Below are 18,057 nucleotides of genomic sequence, written 5' to 3'. Positions count from 1 at the left end.
ATCATTCCAAAACAATTGTACTGACAGACGTCCAGTCCACTTGAACTGAGAGCTGGAATTGGACGCTGAATAGTGCCAGACTAATTTGAATTTGACAGCATACAGGTGTAAAGAGCCACATTACTGTGTGCTTGTGATCATCAGTGGCACTGACTGACATTATCTTTTTTAAAAGCTATCTTCTAAATCAGTGGTGTCAAACGTATGGCCCGTGTTGCTCATTCATACTGAACATACAGAATCACCTCATCTCATTTTCTGAACCGCTTTATCCTCACCAGGGGGGTGCTGGAGCCTATCCCAGCTGACTTTGGGCCAGAGGCAGGGGACACCATGTATTGGTAGCCAGCCAATCGCAGGGCACAAGTAGACAAACAACCATTCACCCTCACACTCATACCTAGGGGCAATTTAGAGTGTCCAATCAGCCTACCATGCATGTCTTTGGAATGTGGGAGGAAACCAGAGTACCCGGAGAAAACCCGCACAGGAGAACATGCAAACTCCACACAGGTGGACCGACCTGGATTTGAACCCAGGTCCCCCACTGTGAGGCAGACGCGTTAACCACTCACCCGCCGAGCCGCCCGTCATACAGAATCACATGCATTTATTTTGATATCAGTGGGTAAAAAGCAGAAATTTGTGTGCGTGTTATTCACTCGCAGTCAAACTGGTCAACTGGTGACTTGAGAATTTTGCAAAACCAGCAGGAAGTGACAAGGAAATCAACAGGAAGCAAATGTGTTCTGACTTCTTTGGTCATACTTTGATGTTTTTTCATGTTGAACAACCTCAAATTTCAACCGTGAAATTGCGTGACCGGACGTTTGGTCGCCGGACGTTTGGTCGCCCGGACGTTTGGTCGCCGGACGTTTGGTCGCCTGGACGTTTGGTCGCCCGGACGTTTGGTCGCCGGACGTTTGGTCGCCCGGGTAAATATAATTTTGAGAGCTGGTTTCAACAGTAGATATTTAGATATTAAACTCTCTTTCTCTCATGAATATAATTTTGAGAGCTGGTTTCAACAGTAAACTCTCTGTCATGTTGTCAAACGTCCGGCGACCAAACGTCCGGCGACCAAACGTCTGGGCGACCAAACGTCCAGGCGACCAAACGTCCGGCGACCAAACGTCCGGGCGACCAAACGTCCGGGCGACCAAACGTCCGGCGACCAAACGTCCGGCGACCAAACGTCCGAGTACCGTGAAATTAGACCCCCCCCAAAAAAAATCCTGCAAAAAAATCTGTTTTTCAACGACTCGTCACCAGTCAATCACCAGACACTTTTTGACAACCAAATCATGTCACTTTAGTGGAGGTCTGGTGAGTGACTCACTAGGGTGCCATTGATCAACGTTTTGTTTTTAGATAAAAGAAGCAGAATAGAATTTTTGTTTTCTTCATATCAGGTATTGTGGTTATTTGTTGCTCAATTGAACATAAAAACTATTCTGTGCCTTCCAGACAGGGTAACCGAGGTAAAGACCAACATCTTTGTCACCAGTTTCGGACCTGTTTCGGACACAGATATGGTGAGAACAGATTCATTTTGAAGTTTAATATCATGTTCTATAAGCTTGCCACTGCGAAAATATCTATTCCTTTCCTATGACATCATTACGATGGAAGTGCATTTGCCACAGAACCAGAGCAAAACTTGTGTTCCCCTCTTTAGCACGACGTCTATTCATCTGACAATAATCATCTCATGAATTATTGAAAGTCTTCTTGTTATTCCTGTCAGTCCTTTGTTTATCCTGGGCTTTCCCAGTTTATCATTCGGAGACATGCGCCCCACTTCACCCCATATCATAAATGTCCTCGCCTTTGTTGAAGACCCATTTTCCACGTGATTGATCCGTTGATTGAACTGCTACATTGCGGCTGTTCACTTCTCTTCTCCCTGAATGATATGTAAATTAGAATTCACTGCAAACAGACGGAGTCGTGACTAGCAGGACCCGCACACGGAATCCATCATTTCTAAAGACAAATAAGAAAATTCCTCTGGAATAAAATCAATAGAATTACAACCTGACTGGCGCAAAGGAAATTTCTCCGTTTAAAGTCACTAGTTTGACGGAGACAAAAAAAATCACCTCACAGTTTATTTTTCCATCCTATATTTCCTTGAAATCTTGAAAAGTAAGGATAATGCAATATTTTTCCAATAGGTCATCACAGATTAATTATAATTGACAGCATTTGTTGATAATTAGCAGCTATGGCATCACTAAATCAGCACATTACCCGGAATCGATTATATCACCGCATAAGCCAAAAGTGAGCTTTATTCGAGGATTTTAATCTCCGGCAGAACGCTGGACAAGTGGTTAACACATCGACCTCGCAGTTCTGAGATCTAGTATTCAATCCCGAGTGGGTTCCGACCTTCCTGTGTGCATGCTTTGCCAATTCCTGCGTGGGTTTTATCCAGGTATTTTGTTTTCCTGGACTTCCGACGGAACAAGGACACTCCGCTCTGCTGATCTCACTTGGACTAATCATTTATTTTTTACTTATTTATTGATTATGTATTATTTATTGATGATTTATTTGTCTGTTTGTTTGTTGTTGTTATTTGTGAACTTTGTGGTGAAGCTTTAAATCTCACTATACTTGTATAATGACAATAAAAAGCATTCAATTCATTTTATGAACCACTTAATCCTCACTAGGGTTGCAGGGTGTGCTAGAGCCCATCACAGCTGACCCTGAATCGGTGACCAGTCGGTCGCAGGGCACGAGGAGACGGACCACCATTCACTCTCCCACTCATACCTAGGGGCAATTTAGAGTGTCCAATCAACCTACCATGCATGTGTTTTGGAATGTGGAAGGAAACCGGAGTACCCAGAAAAACCCCACGCAGGCCCGGGGAGAATATGCAAACTCCACACAGGTGGACCGACCTGGATTTGAACCCAGGACCCCAGAGCTGTGAGGCCAACGTGCTAACCGCTCATCGCCGGGCCGCCCAATTCAGCTGAATTCAATGTAAGGGGTATTGGGGGGACCCTAATTTCACGTGACTGGACGTTTGGTCGCCGGACGTTTGGTCGCCCGGATGTTTGGTCGCCCGGGTGAATATAATTTTTAGAGCTGGTTTCAACAGTAGATATTTAGATATTAAACTCTCTCTCTCATGAATATAATTTTGAGAGCTGGTTTCAACAGTAAACTCTCTGTCATGTTGTCAAACGTCCGGCGACCAAACGTCCGGCGACCAAACGTCCGGGCGACCAAACGTCCGGCGACCAAACGTCCGGGGACTAAACGTCCGAATACCCTAATTTCATACACCTTCTAAAAAATGCATGGTAGGCTGATTGAATTGTACTCCAAATTGTGTGAGTGTGAGCATGAATGGTTGTTTGTCTCGTTGTGCGATGGGCTGGCAACCAATTCAGTTTTTCCCCCAGCCTACTACCCAAAGTTGGCTGGGATAAGTGAAATGGAAAATGACTGAATGAATAAAATGTACTCTCCTCCTGTAACATTTTTATGTTCCATTTCATTTCATAGTGCAAAGCTCTCTGTGATCTCTTTTGACAACAGAGGATTATGGGTCAAGGGTTTCTCTCTGCCTCGTAGCGATCTTGGGAAAAAGATCAGTGAAGAAAGCTGTGAGGAACAAGAAAAACCAGGCTTCACCTCTCCCATTTCAAAAGTCACCTAGTGCTCAGGTTTAATGTGTCAGGTGAAGAAGGATTAAAAAAACAGTACAGACAGAGTGCAGTGTGTTCAATTACATTTTCTCTGCCGAGAATGGAACTGTCTTTCATTCTCTATACGCTTCTACAGCAAGAGTTGGACTGATGACAGCCCATCTTCCCTCAGGAATACACCATCGATGTTTTCTTCAGGCAAACCTGGAAGGATGAGAGATTAACATTTCATGGACCAATGAATATTTTGCCTCTCAACAACCTGATGGCGAGTAAAATCTGGACCCCGGATACTTTTTTCCACAATGGGAAAAAGTCCGTGGCTCACAACATGACCATGCCTAATAAATTGCTGAGGATCAAAGATGATGGGACGTTGCTGTACACGATGAGGTAGGTCATTTTATGTCAAAGTAACTCCTCTCAATGTAATATAGCTTTAATCAGTGCCCTTTGATTAGCTATCTTGAAAAAGGATTCGCTCTCCTCCTGATAGTTAGAATTACTTGTAGTAATGAATCACTCCAAAAGCCATCATTTTTCTATGCATGTACTCTGTTTGAATACAGATAGAGCTCAGCAGATTATCAGGAGGAAAGAATACCAATCAGTAAGGCGTCTGCTTCTTTGGCATTCAATTATCGATGCTAAGAAATATATTCCGCATTAATGGAAATGTATGTTAATTGCATGATTCTATGGAGTGTCTTGTTGATTTTGTGGCAATTCCAGGCCACTTCTCATTGACTTTGGGTCATTTCCTGTTCACTGTAATACAATACCAGGCTGCTTTATGTTGATTCTGTTTTATTTCATATGGCTGTTGGGGAATTTACAGGGCCTGTCGATTTTTGGTCATTGCTCGTTGAATGACTATTCACTGTAAACCCTCCAGTTCAAATGGTTTAGACATCTAATCGGCATTTTGCTCTGCTCATAACAGCAGAGTTGAATTAGAACGTACAAAAAGTACTTTGAATTGTTCATGAGGCTTGTTTTGAAGCAATGTCCATGTTTTATGGATTTTGCATGTCTAATTGTCTCTAAATATGATGCAGGTTAACCGTGCATGCAGAGTGCCCAATGCATCTAGAGGATTTCCCCATGGACTTTCACTCCTGTCCGCTTAAATTTGGAAGCTGTGAGTAACCCGTGTCTTAGTAATTACTAAAACTCGGGAAGTTAAATTGTAATGTGCTCTGTCAGAGTCTTGTGCTCAAGACCACACTATATGAGATTAACAGTTATTCGTGACTAAAACTCACTGAGACAAAATCAAGAAAAGCATCGTTCAAGTCAATTTTAAAAATGAAAATTATGCTTGCAGTCACTTACAAGTATTAGTAGTATTTCCCTTAAAATCACACAAATCAAGATGAAGTGATGCTCTTGGCAGAAAATCCAGGGCCTGCCCTGCAAGCCAGTCTAAGACCTAGACAAGACCAAGGCCCACAAAATCCGATCTCAAGACCAAGACCAGTTCAAAGAGTTTGAACACAATTTTATAGTATTACCTGAAAAATATGTTGTTCAACAAAATATATACTATATATATATATTTTACTAACCAATGAAATCATCACTCTGTTTTCAGGCATGCATCTACTGTATCTGTTAGACAAATTCAATATTAGGTACTATCAATGGCATGGCTTATAATACTGAAAGAAAATACTATCATTACCATATTTCAGCTCCATGGCAAAAAAAATGTCTTCATCAAACACTGAAATGGCACAGTCAGCTTTTTTTGCAAGCCAAATTAATTGTGGACAGGAATGACTATTGCAAAATAATTCACATGAGGAAAATTGTCAGAAAAATGTCACAATAAGATAAAATGGAGCTCTATATTTCAATGACAGAATTCAGCACATTCAGTCTGCCCACAACTTAGCTCGTAGCAAATAGTCATTTTGATGTCTTGACTTATTTCTGGAAAATGTTCAGCTGCAATAGCTGGTCCGTATTCATTTACTGTGGTTTGGTTTCCTTTTTTATTTCTTTAGACTCCTTTTTTATTTCTTTAGACGCCTACACAATCTCAGAAGTGACTTACGCTTGGACTCTGAATGCCTCCGAGTCCGTAGTTGTGGAAGGAGAAAGCTCACGTCTGAATCAGTATGACTTGCTGGGACAAACAGCCGGGCAAGAAACTATTAAATCTAGTACAGGTAAGCTCATGCTCAGATGAGGAAAAGATTTGCGGAAACAACATCACTAAAATCAATCTTTACTTCTTCACCTCACACTGACCTATCCGCCACGTTCAATATAACATTTTCTTTGCCATTACTGTGATACATCAGCATGGATGCTCATCTATTGATCCTTGTCTGAACTGCAAGTGTGGTAGAGACAACCAACCCAACGCCACCTTTGACTTTTCGCATCTTGTCCACAAACGCTTTCTGACGTAGCAAATGTTTATTTTGCTCCAAAAGATGACAACTGAAAGTAAACTAAATTGAAGTTTTTTGGTTTTCCTCGACAAAAGCAGGACAAATTACTTTTCTGTTGTTGTAAATAACTCATGTTTAATTGATTGGAGCAACTCGGCGGATGAGTGGTTAGCACCTTGGCCTCACAGTCGTGGGGTCTTGGGTTTGAATCCAGGTCTCTCCTCCTGTGTGGAGTTTGCATGTTCTCACTGGGGGCCTGCGTGGGTTTTCTCTGGGTACTCGGGTTTCCTCCCGCATTCCAAAAACATGCACGTTGAACACTCTAAATTGCCCCTAGGTATGAGTGTGTTCGTCCCTGTGATTGGCTGGGCACCAATTCAGTTGGTATAGGCTCCAGCACCCCCTGCGAACCTTCTAAGGTTAAGTGGTTCAGAAAATGAATGAATGAATATATTAGTTAATTGATTGGGATTATTTCTTTTATTTTACACCATTACAAGTTCGCCTTTTGGAAAGGATTGTTTTGGGTTTCCTCATATTTTTGTTGTTTAGTTGGCAGGGGTTATACTAAACCAGAAAAAAACAAACAAACAATAAATTAGCTTTTATTCTATTGCCATATTTGAACATTTTCACAATCCGTTGTTTGTTTTCTTGAAAATGGCTCTGCATAAAATGAGAGATCTGAAACTGTGTGTGATTCTCAAGACAGCATTGATCTAATTTTAGCTGTATTATTTAGTTGCGGAAACAGCACGGCACCGAGGGAGAGTCATCAGTGCTGGGAGATCATTGCTGCTTTCATGTTTTCAGCCAGTTGTCAGGGTGGGAATTCGTATTAAGGCTCACTGGTGTGCCTCATTCATTTATTTGGAATTTCTCCTCATAGGCTTTATCTTTCATCACTGTCTTTGGATTAGGCTTTTCACTTTTCATTCATAGATTATTATTAATTATATTAATGTCAGGGGCTTCAAGGAAGTGCCGATGAACATGTGCGTTACCAGGAAAACTACAATAAATGAACTTATCATTTAAATGCACTGTGAAATACAACAAAATGTGATTTTAAAATGATACCAGACCATATTTTAGACATAACTCTACCCAAAATAGTGACAAAAGTTTAATGAAATGAATAATAATACAATTAGATCATAAATAGTCTTTCTTTCTCTGCGGCCTTTGCGTCACCCAATAAAAAATGTCCAAATAAAAGTTGATGTCACAACCAGAATAGGCGCGTTATTCTCTTGTTGCCTACGTACTCTCATTTTGTCGACATGTACTAACTAGGGCAGCGCTAGAAAGTTGGACATAATCGTGAAAAACAGTGCATTCCCTGATGTATTTTTTGGGAATGGCATAACTATGAAAGGGGTTTGCGTGGCAAATCTTTTTTCCACACGGAAAATGACGCTAGTGCACCTATTTTCATCTTTTGATGTGTTCATAGCACCTTTATGGGATTAAAAACGCAAATCATCAAACACACAATTAAACAATGTAGATGTCGTTTCAAAATTCTGGCCATCAACCTGATTGAAGCCGTGCCTCGATTAGCCCCCGTGTGTGTCGTCTACAAATACAAAAATAAGCGCCTCTTTGTGAATAAACAAGTCCTCCCCCGAGGAAAAATATAACAGGTGGTCTGGTCTCGACTTGTTCCCAACAAGCCCTGTGGTTTAGATTACGAGATCCTTCAGAACAGTCTGATCTTTTTTTGTGTGTGTGGTTGGCAGTCGAGTATTTGAGATGCATAACATTTTGTAAACTCTATCATTATAGCAGCAGTCAATTTAGAAAAGAAAACAGGATGTCCTCATGCCTGCTATGCAACCCCCATGGCCCCCAATGTATTGCCAAGTTGCGCATGTGACTGAAGTTCTTGTTGAAACAAAATCATAACATATCAAAACAACCGAGCAATAAAATGTGTAAGCCATGCAGCAAGTACAAATTCATGAATGACCACCCTGGCTGCAGTATTTAGACAACCGCATCAACGATAAGTGATGACCGGAAAGTTTTTGCCTTCAACTGCATTACATTTTACATTTAAACCTTCAACAAAAGAACAGAAGAATAGATTACTAATGCGAGCCAGTCACAAATTGAATCCTGGTTGTAACAGCAAAGTATTCCCTTACATAGATTTGTACCAATAACCCCCCTCAAAAAACACACACTATGTAGCAATGGACTAATTTATCAGATTACCAAAACTACTGGGAGTTGTGAATGAAATATATAGCTAAAAATTGAATAATATTAGATTAGATTAGATAACTTTATTCATCCCGTATTCGGGAAATTTCATTGTCACAGTAGCAAGAGGGTGAGAATGCAGACACAGGAAAAGACATTAGACATAAATAGATAGGTAATAAATAAGTTAATAAATAAATAAATACATGAATAAATATATGAATAAATAAGCGTATTGCTGAAATATATATATTTATATATATACATAGGGTTGGTCTTAACATTCAGCCATTTGTTTTGTTAAAGAGCCTGACAGCTGATATGTTGACTTATAAAAAACAATGCTGTTTCTTTAAATGTTTACAACAATAATCATATCTGTTGAATCGTATAATTACCGTAGTTTCCTCTTATACCAATGTAAATTGCACCAGCCCAAATTATTTTTTTTAAATAAGAGGAAAAAATGGTGGTTAGCCCATTGGCCTCACAGTTCTTAGATCAAGGGTTGAATCCCAGGTTTGGACCTTCCTGTGTGGAGTTAGCATGTTATCCCCAGGCTTACTTGTGTTTTCTTCGGGTACTCAATTTCCTCCCCCATCGCAAAAATATGCAAGGGTAGGCTGGTTGAACACTAAATTGCCCCTAGATATATGAGTGTGAGCGTGAACGGTTTGCCGTCCCCTCGTGCAATTGGCTGGCCACCAATTCAGGGTGTCCCCCACCTGGTGCCCATAGTTGACTGGGACAGGCTCCAGCACCATTGTGAGAATAAGCGATATAGAAAATTAATGATTGGAAAAAAACAAGTAACAAAAAAAATACATAAGTTGCTTTTTAGGGGTTTTACCCGAGACAAAAACATTTTATATATATATATATATATATATATATATATATATATATATATATATATATATATATATATATATATATATATATATATATATATAATATTCATACATATATACATATATATATACATATATATAACATTATTGGATTGGATTGGATAACTTTATTCATCCCGTATTCGGGAAATTTCGTTGTTCCAGTGGCAAGAGGGTGAGGATGCAGGAATAGCAAAGGCATTTTAGACATGAATAGATAGGTAATAAGTAGGTCAAGAAATAAATACATGAATAAATATATAATTAAATAAGCGTGTTGCTTAGCACATATATACATACATACATACATACACATAAATGTAGATGCATGCATACGGTAGGTCTTAACACACAGCCATTTTTTTGTTAAAGAGCCTGACAGCTGATGGGAGGAAGGATCTGCGGAAGCGCTCCTTCCTGCAATGAGGGTGCCGCAGTCTATTGCTAAAGGAGCTTCGGAGGGACTCCACAGACTCATGCAGGGGGTGGGAGGTGCTGTCCATGATGGACATCATCCTGGTCAGCATCCTCCGCTCTCCCACTTCCTCCACAGAGTCCAAAGGACAGCCCAGAACAGAGCTGGCCCTCCTGACCAGCTTATTCAGCCTGTTCCTGTCCCTCTCCGTGCTCCCGCATCCCCAACAAAGCACTGCATAAAACACTGTAGATGCCACCACAGTGTCGTAGAAAGTTCTCAGCAGTGTCCTGCACACTCCAAAGGACCGTAGACTCCTCAGTAGGTAGAGGCGGCTCTGGCCCCTTTTGTACAGGGCATCTGTGTTTGTGGACCAGTCTAGTTTGTTGTTGAGGTGAACACCCAGGTACTTAAAATTCTCCACGATTTCAATGTCTGTACCCTGGATGTTCACCTGAGTGGTCTGTTGAGGATTCCTCCGAAAATCGACGACCATTTCCTTTGTCTTACTGGTGTTGATGTAGAGGTGGTTTTGCCTACACCAGTCAACAAAGGCTGTGATGACTCCCCTGTACTCCAGGTCGTTCCCGTCCGTCACTCGTCCAACAATAGCGGTGTCGTCAGAGAACTTCTGGAGGTGGCAGGTGTCTGTATTATGTTTAAAGTCCGATGTGTAGAGGGAGAAGAGGAGTGGAGAGAGCACTGTGCCTTGTGGGGCCCCCGTGCTGCAAGCTACCACATCAGACGTACAGTCCTGGAGTCTCACATATTGTGGTCTGTCAGTGAGGAAGTCGATGATCCATGCGGCTAGGTGGTTCCTTACTCCAGCCTCTTCCAGTTTCCCTCTCAGTAGAACCGGCTGAATGGTGTTGAACGCACTGGAGAGGTAAAAAAAAATCATTCTCAGCGTGCTTCCCGCGTTCTCCAGGTGTGAAAGAGACCTGTGCATCAGGTAGGTGGTAGCATCTTCCACACCAATGCCTGGACGATAGGCGAACTGCAGAGGGTCCAGCTCTGCATTCATCAGGGGGCATTTATATTAATGATAATAAAATTTGAAGCAACAGGCATCTGTTAATCTACCATACTAACAGTTATTCTTACAACTATAGTGAAATGCCAATTTCAAGATTCTATTTACCTTTCTTTTTCTTTTCAACACAGATACTACAACTCAGGTTGGCAATTCACATGAGTTATTTCACCATTAAAAATTCTGAATTTCCCCCATAATTCCCCCCAGTTTCTGCCTTTCACTACCAGGGGAATCACTGCATCAATTTCATTCAAAACGAATATCCTTTTATGAACTAAATGCTCCGATCGAGGATAAGTGGTTTACCATGCCTTCATAGGATGGAAAATGCCTGACATGACTGTTTCTTTGGTTTAACTAGTCGCTCCACATTATCTGATTGGCTGACTTTAAATGAATCATTCATTAGTGTGTGTCAGTGGTTAATGTAGCGTACTTTCAAACTAGGTCATTTGGCACAAGCGAATGTGCTCTCGGGCTTCAGCGGGACGGACATCTTGCACAAACATGCGAACGTGGCATCACACAACATGTTAAATTCCGTACCATTTCATACATACATTTATGTTCTTGTTGTTAACTTAAAGCACTTGTGTGTGGCAGCCATGCTTGACATACAGAAAACACATTTGAAGTGAACCGGACGGAATCGTGTCATTTAATACGTGCTTTTTTGAGGCGCTAACAGAAACTTTGACATTTCAGGGCGTAAATAATAGAAAGAAGGATGGGAGTTGTATACGTTTTCTGGCTCTTGCTGTTGAGTATTTTGCCTTAGTGATGCACTGTCAGGATTCACCAAAACTCAGGAATGTAAATAATTTTAAGGTGTTAAATAATCAAATTTAACACAATGTACTCCACAGGCCTTCCACGTTGTGACAAATTAAATGTTGCACCTTAAAGATTTAGCAGAATGTGGAAATATTAAGCCTGAAGTAGCAGAAATTACAATTGTAATGTGTGGTAAGTGGAAAAAGACCAAATTATTTTAGTGTATAATTGATTTTAATGTGGGAGAAATGATTTCATTGGGAATTATCAGGATTATTCCACTTATCTAGCTACTAATATAATATTCAAGGAAAATTAAAACACAGCAGAGACTAAATTGCTTGTTAAAATATAAGATATTCTGTTCAAAAATGCATACCTGATCTGTTGTGCTAGTTTTTTGATGAAACAAGTTCATTCAATCAAATGTCATTCATTCAGAGGAGAATACAGAGTTAGTTTTAGATCGCTCGTTTGTTACTCACACAAGCAAAGAGTGAAAATATTTTCTCCTGGTGGGAGTGGTTGATGTGGGCGATATAGGGCAGAATTTCCTCTCAATTAGTGAGCCAAGGCCATTAGAGTCCACTGCTCACAGCAAACTTAAAGTGGAAAAAGTATCAATAGTGAAAAAACTAGGAGTTCAAACACAAACCGAAGCTGTTCAGAAGAACACAAACCACATTAAAAAAACAACAGAAATAACAGATGCAACTAAAAGAAATAAGAAATGCAAGAGAGAATTAAAAAGTTTTAAAAAAACATTCAACTTGCGTATACATCCACTTAAAAAAACAATTGAGACGATCAATCTTGATGCATTACTTTCCAAATAGAAGAAAATTAGGTATTAGGGGCATTGTATTGGATGGATTACAAGATATTTGAATAGGCATTTCCATGCCTGAGGCTTACATCTGACATCTAAACCATCCGACATCTCTGAGCTCTGAAACTTTGCTGCGAAGCAAGAAAGATGGGGAAAAAAAAACACGGTCCGCTCTGTGTTAGTGTTTCGCCATTTTTTCTATTTGGATAAAAAGAAATGGAAACACCATGATATGGGTTGCCGACACTAAGGTTTTGTACTAAATAGATATATTTTTAAATCAAATTGTTGGGAAATTCTAGGGTGCCTTTTTTGTCATCTAAAAAAGGCTTAAAAGTATATACTAGCAATTAATATTTCATATTTCTTATTATTAACCATTATTATATTTTTATATTATTTTATGAAATGAAAAATTGATTCAGTAATACATGTGAACAAATTCACTTAAAATAGCCACAAAAAAAAGCATTCAATTCATTTTCTGAACCGCTTAATCCTCACTAGGGTCGCGGGGGGTGCTGGAGCCAATTCCAGCGGTCTCCAGGCCAGAAGCGGGGGACAACACCCTGAATCGGCGGCAAGCCAATCGCAGGGCACAAGGAGACGGACAATCATGCACACTCACACCCATACCTAAGGGCAATTTAGAGTGTCCAATCAGCCTGTCATGCATGTTTTTGGAATGTGGAAGGAAACCGGAGTACCCGGAGGAAACCCATGCAGGCCCTGGGGGAACATGCAAACTCCACACAGGTGGACCGACCCTGGATTTGAACCCAGGCCCCAGAGCTGTGAGGCCAAAGCGCTAACCACTCGCTCCACCGGGCCGCCCTGCAAGATGAATGAATTGGATAACTTTATTCATCCCGTATTCGGGAAATTTCATTGTGGCAGTAGCAGGAGGGTGATTAGACAGAACAACAAAGCAAAAGCACAAAGTACAAAGCAAATCGAATAAAATAAAAACTGAAGTACACTGATTACAGCCCAAAGTCTGTCTGTCTCAAACTCTAAAGTTGATTTTTTTGTCCGTTATAGTAAACTCACTGCGTACCATTGATGGCAAAGAGGGTCCAATTCATATTGGGAAGACTGATTTTTAATGCCATTGACGGCAGTAGGCGTTCCATCCATTTCGGCTTCCCCTGCCAATAAGTTCATTGAGTGCCCTTCAAATTTATTCCCCCCCCATCTCATCTCTCATCTCATTTTCTGAACCGCTTTATCCTCACTAGGGTCGTGGGCAATGTTCCCTCTAAGCTGCGGGCGTGCGCAATTGCGCACTACTCTCATCTTCTCTGCGCACAGCAAATCATATGGAGCGCACAAAATAAAATCCCTTTTTTTATAGCTGTGAGGACAACGTGCGAACCACTCATCCGCCGGGCCGCCCATTCATACATATTAATCATTACATTTTATTCTTACTAAATCATTTATGTGTAGTAGACATGCACCTGCTTATGGCAGGTGTGATACTGGTGTGTGCCCATAGCGAGCAATGATGATGTTGCTCACACCGGTACTCAGTGTGCTCAGGGAGGTTGTCTTTCTGCCCAATCAAACAAAAAATTAGAGGGAACATTGGTGGTGGGGGGTGCTGGAGCCTATCCCAGCTGACTTCGGGCCAGAGGCAGGGGATACCCTGAATTGGTGGCGGGCCAATGGCAGGGCACAAGGAGACAAACAACCATTCATGTTCACACTCATACCTAGGGGCAATTTAGAGTGTCCAATCAGCCTACCATGCATGTCTTTGGAATTTTGGAGGAAACCAGAGTACCTGGAGAAAACCCACGCAGGCACTGGGAGAACATGCAAACTCCACACAGGTGGACCGACGTGAATTTGAACCCAGGTCCCCCACTGTGAGGCTGACGCGCTAACCACTCAACCACTGGGCCGCCATTTATTTTTATTATTATTATTTTTTTAAAGAAAATAATCATTTCTCATACATAAGCCAAAAAAATCCGCAGTTGTGTGGAGGTGGGTGTTCCACTTCTAGTGGAGTGATCAGACACCTTCATCTCTCCATCTCATGTATTGTGAGCTATTTGAGCAACGTGAACACGAGATCTTGTCGCCAACATCTGTAGGATGCCCTAATTATTGTCTTCCACAACAAGCGATCACAGGCTCCTACTGAGATTATTCAGCACACCCTTTGGATTCTTTCCACACGCGCGCACTTGCCTCCTCCCCCCCAGCAGCCACAGAGGCATCGACACTGGCATGCAAATTAAATTACAGAAGATATATAGCTCCATCGGATACTGTGAGCACACTCAATTCCTCTAAATTCCACACCGGGAGTGTGTGCACGGTGACGAAGAAAATTACCTCCCAGGCAAACAGAATGCCGATATAGTAATATTTATAGTTAAGGGGGAAAGAACATGAAGAAAAAAAAATCGCAATTGACATCAGCTCCCTGCTTGCCACCTCTAAAAAGGAATTTCCTCTTGCCAGGCAGCAACGTATAACTAGGCCTTTATTTCAGACGGGAGCAAATGAGCAATGTTACGCAGTTCTGTTGCCACGGGTAACACATCTTCTTCTCATGTCTAATCGCGGCTTCTCTTTGAGATGGAGCCTTGATTTAGAAGGCCTGCCTATCACTGCAGCACTTGCCCTGGGGAAAAAATCACTGTACTTTTCTTTCTCTAATGGTTTAGACATCCGTTTCGGTGAAAGGTTGTTGCTAACGTTCACCCTTTGTCTGATAAATAAACTTATTGCCCGCCATGGACAACAATAGTCGACCAATTTGGTTAAACGAGCAGGGCTTGCTCCAAATTCTCATTTTTCTGTGCCATTGACGGTTTTAAATGTCTAATCTGTTTGGGATCGATCACTCGCGGAATCACTCAATGGTACTCAATAGGTTAAGAAAGATTTGGTTTTAAACTACAGTCGTACCTCGAGATACGAGCTTAATTCGTTCCGGGATTGAGCTCGTATGTCGATTTACTCGTAACTCAAATGAACGTTTCCCATAGGAATGAACTAAAAACAAATTAATTTGTTCCAACCATCTGAAAAAAACACCAAAAACAGGATATTGGATTGGAAAAACATTTTTATTTGTTCTAATTCGCCATCTATTAACAAAGTAACAAATAACTAGTGGTTTAATAGTACTAAAATGTGTTTAATACTACTAAAATTAAACGGATTTCGCAGAGGGGAGAGAGAGCGGGACAGAGAGAGAGGGGGGAGAGAAGGCGGACTTTTTGCATGGCAACACGCTCATAACATAACATAAACATATTTAAATGAACTTGGATTACGATGCAGACACACTCAAAAATAAGTTTAATCTAACCTCACACTAAACTTAATTCTAATTTTGTTTTAAATTTTGATACCTTTCTTCTCCCGGGTTGGCTCTATTTGCCCCGCCTCCACCCTGACTTTCAGATGCAACCTATCGGTTGTTTACTTTTGTCTTCCCTTCAAAATATTCCCAAAATGATGCACACAAATGTCCTCCCAATAGGATAACGCACAACCACTTGCCAATGAGAAGTAGTATATACTCTCGTATTAGCGATCGCGCCGCCATTCGCACTGACTAACGGGGAAAAAAACCACTGAAAAAATGCAACGCTCCGCCCAGTGCTCGTAGAGACATTACACGAGGGAGTTGCGGGGAGAGAGACAGTGCCCATGATGTTCTTATGAGCAGCCTCTCGCATCCGCTGTATGCTCGTATATCAAAATTTGTCTCGTATCTCAAGATAAATATTTGTCCGAAATTTTACTCGTATCTCAAATTGCTCGTATGTCGGGGTATGACTGTATATGCTTCAATTTTTAAGTAGTAAGTACTACATTTAATGCTACATAGAGTTTCGCTGTTTAATTTAAACTAATGACTATAATTTATTCAAATTGTTCTTTGCTTGAAAATTCACATATAAATTGCACATTTTTTTCTATTAATTTCAAGACAATCATGATGATCGTTTTGGAATTTAGACATTTTAGTTTACATGAAACTGTACTGGATTGCTGAATCTTCTAAAGTGTTTACTTATATATTTTGACATTTTGCACGGTTAGAAATATTTGTCATGCAATATTATGGCTTTTGTTAAATTGACATTGCTAGACATACAATCCATTTTGGGTTAAAATGGAACGTACTACAACCACCGTCAATGGCACCCAAAGAGTTAAGAAATGTTTGGCTTTCAACTATATGTTTACATTTTTAGGTACATACTAAGTTTAATGCACCACAGTGTTTCATTTGGTATTTTTTACATATTAGAACTCGCTGATTTTGGGGATTGAAAATTCACAAAATTTAGGTTTTTATTGATCATCTTGGAATTGAGATACGGTAGTTTCTATGAAATTGTACTGTATCCCCGACAGTTCTTAAGTTTTCCCTTATATTTTCAACAGTTCCAATTAGTATTTGTAATGCGATATCATGTCTTTTGTGATGCCAATCCATTTTGACTCAAGTCAAAATGGAATGGAAATCCAGCAACGTCAATGGGAACCAGTGAGTTAGAGGATTGACTGCGTTTTGAAATCACACTTAACTCAAGCTGCCTTTTCAGAACATTTAAAATGAAGTATACAGGTTCATTCTGGCGCATAAAGGTCACGTGAACGCACACGTGCTTATGTCCAGCTGTCCCCAGTGCAACTCTGCAGCTGAGGATCAGCAGGCATCTGTATTCGTACACTTGAGACATTGTAAGAATTTAATTAGGCCATAACAATCAAGTAACTGATTAAAATTCTCATTAGAAAGGCAAATTCCACAATGCTGATTTGATTACATGCAGTGCACAACTATGCTCTGTCCAGCAGAGGCGCTGTTGATTTAGGTGTTTTGCAGTCAAAAAAAGTTGTGACATTAGCCACAAGTGAATGTATGGCATTGTTCTGTTCAAAATGAGAAGTCCATAGATAGTCAATGGGAAAACAACTCTACCACGACAATTAAAAACAACAACAAAAATGGATACAAGAAGTGTATTTACGTTTTGAGGATGTTTGATGTTTCATAACTTCGATTGTTTTCATATCTTGGAACAAAAGGTTTCCCATATAGGCTTTCTGGAACCTGAATATTTTTGTATGTAGAAGCATTTTTAAGTAGAGGTTCCATTGCAAATAAACATGAAAAACAAAGAAGAAAAACAGTCCATAATTTCTTAAATAAATTATTCATTTAGGGAGAACACTGGGATTGAACTCTTGAGCTCACCACGATGCGCTAAGCACTCAGCTACAAGGCCGCTGAAATGAACTACTGACTGTCAAAATCGTCAATTAATCATGTTCAGACCTAGTTCACTGCCATTGACAGCACTAGATGCCCAATCCGAGCCAGCTGTCCCATTCCAAATGGAATGGCGTGGTCAATAGCAGCAAAATGAGTTCAATATTTATTCAATTGAATTGAAAACCTTATTGTCATTGTAATACATACATACATATACATCAAATCAAATCAATCAAAAGCCTTTATTGTCATTATACGCAGCTACGTATAACAAAATTGGTGGCACTACTCCACAAAGTGCGTTTTCCCAGTAAAAACATAAATAAGTAATATAAAAATATAAAAAGTCACGTCCAGGCAAGGTAAATTCTAAAATACTGCACAAACAAAGACATTGTACAAACAATAAGACTCATCATTTGTATATTGTACTTTGTACAATGAGATGAATTTCAGGTTCATCCCAGCTGGACAGTACATACTACATACACACATTTACAATAGTACTGCCCATACTCCGGAATCAGTGTGAAAGTGAATCAATGGGTTGGGAAGGGTAAAAAAAATAAAAAATAAAA

General features: G+C 40.4%; 1 protein-coding gene across 2 annotated transcripts in view; it reads left to right on the top strand.

The window, feature by feature from the left end:
- gabra2b (gamma-aminobutyric acid type A receptor subunit alpha2b) overlaps positions 1-18,057 on the top strand; it is a 34,033-nt gene that overhangs the window by 11,436 nt on the left and 4,540 nt on the right. For both annotated transcript variants that reach the window (XM_077609372.1, XM_077609371.1), the window contains 4 exons: positions 1,468-1,535; positions 3,844-4,064; positions 4,730-4,812; positions 5,702-5,845. In XM_077609372.1, the coding sequence (XP_077465498.1) occupies positions 1,468-1,535; positions 3,844-4,064; positions 4,730-4,812; positions 5,702-5,845 (516 nt within the window). The remainder of the gene's footprint in view (positions 1-1,467; positions 1,536-3,843; positions 4,065-4,729; positions 4,813-5,701; positions 5,846-18,057) is intronic.

The sequence above is a fragment of the Stigmatopora argus genome, chromosome 9, assembly GCF_051989625.1.
Source record: "Stigmatopora argus isolate UIUO_Sarg chromosome 9, RoL_Sarg_1.0, whole genome shotgun sequence".
In the NCBI taxonomy this organism is placed as follows: domain Eukaryota; kingdom Metazoa; phylum Chordata; class Actinopteri; order Syngnathiformes; family Syngnathidae; genus Stigmatopora; species Stigmatopora argus.
This window is presented reverse-complemented; position numbering and strand designations above follow the sequence as displayed.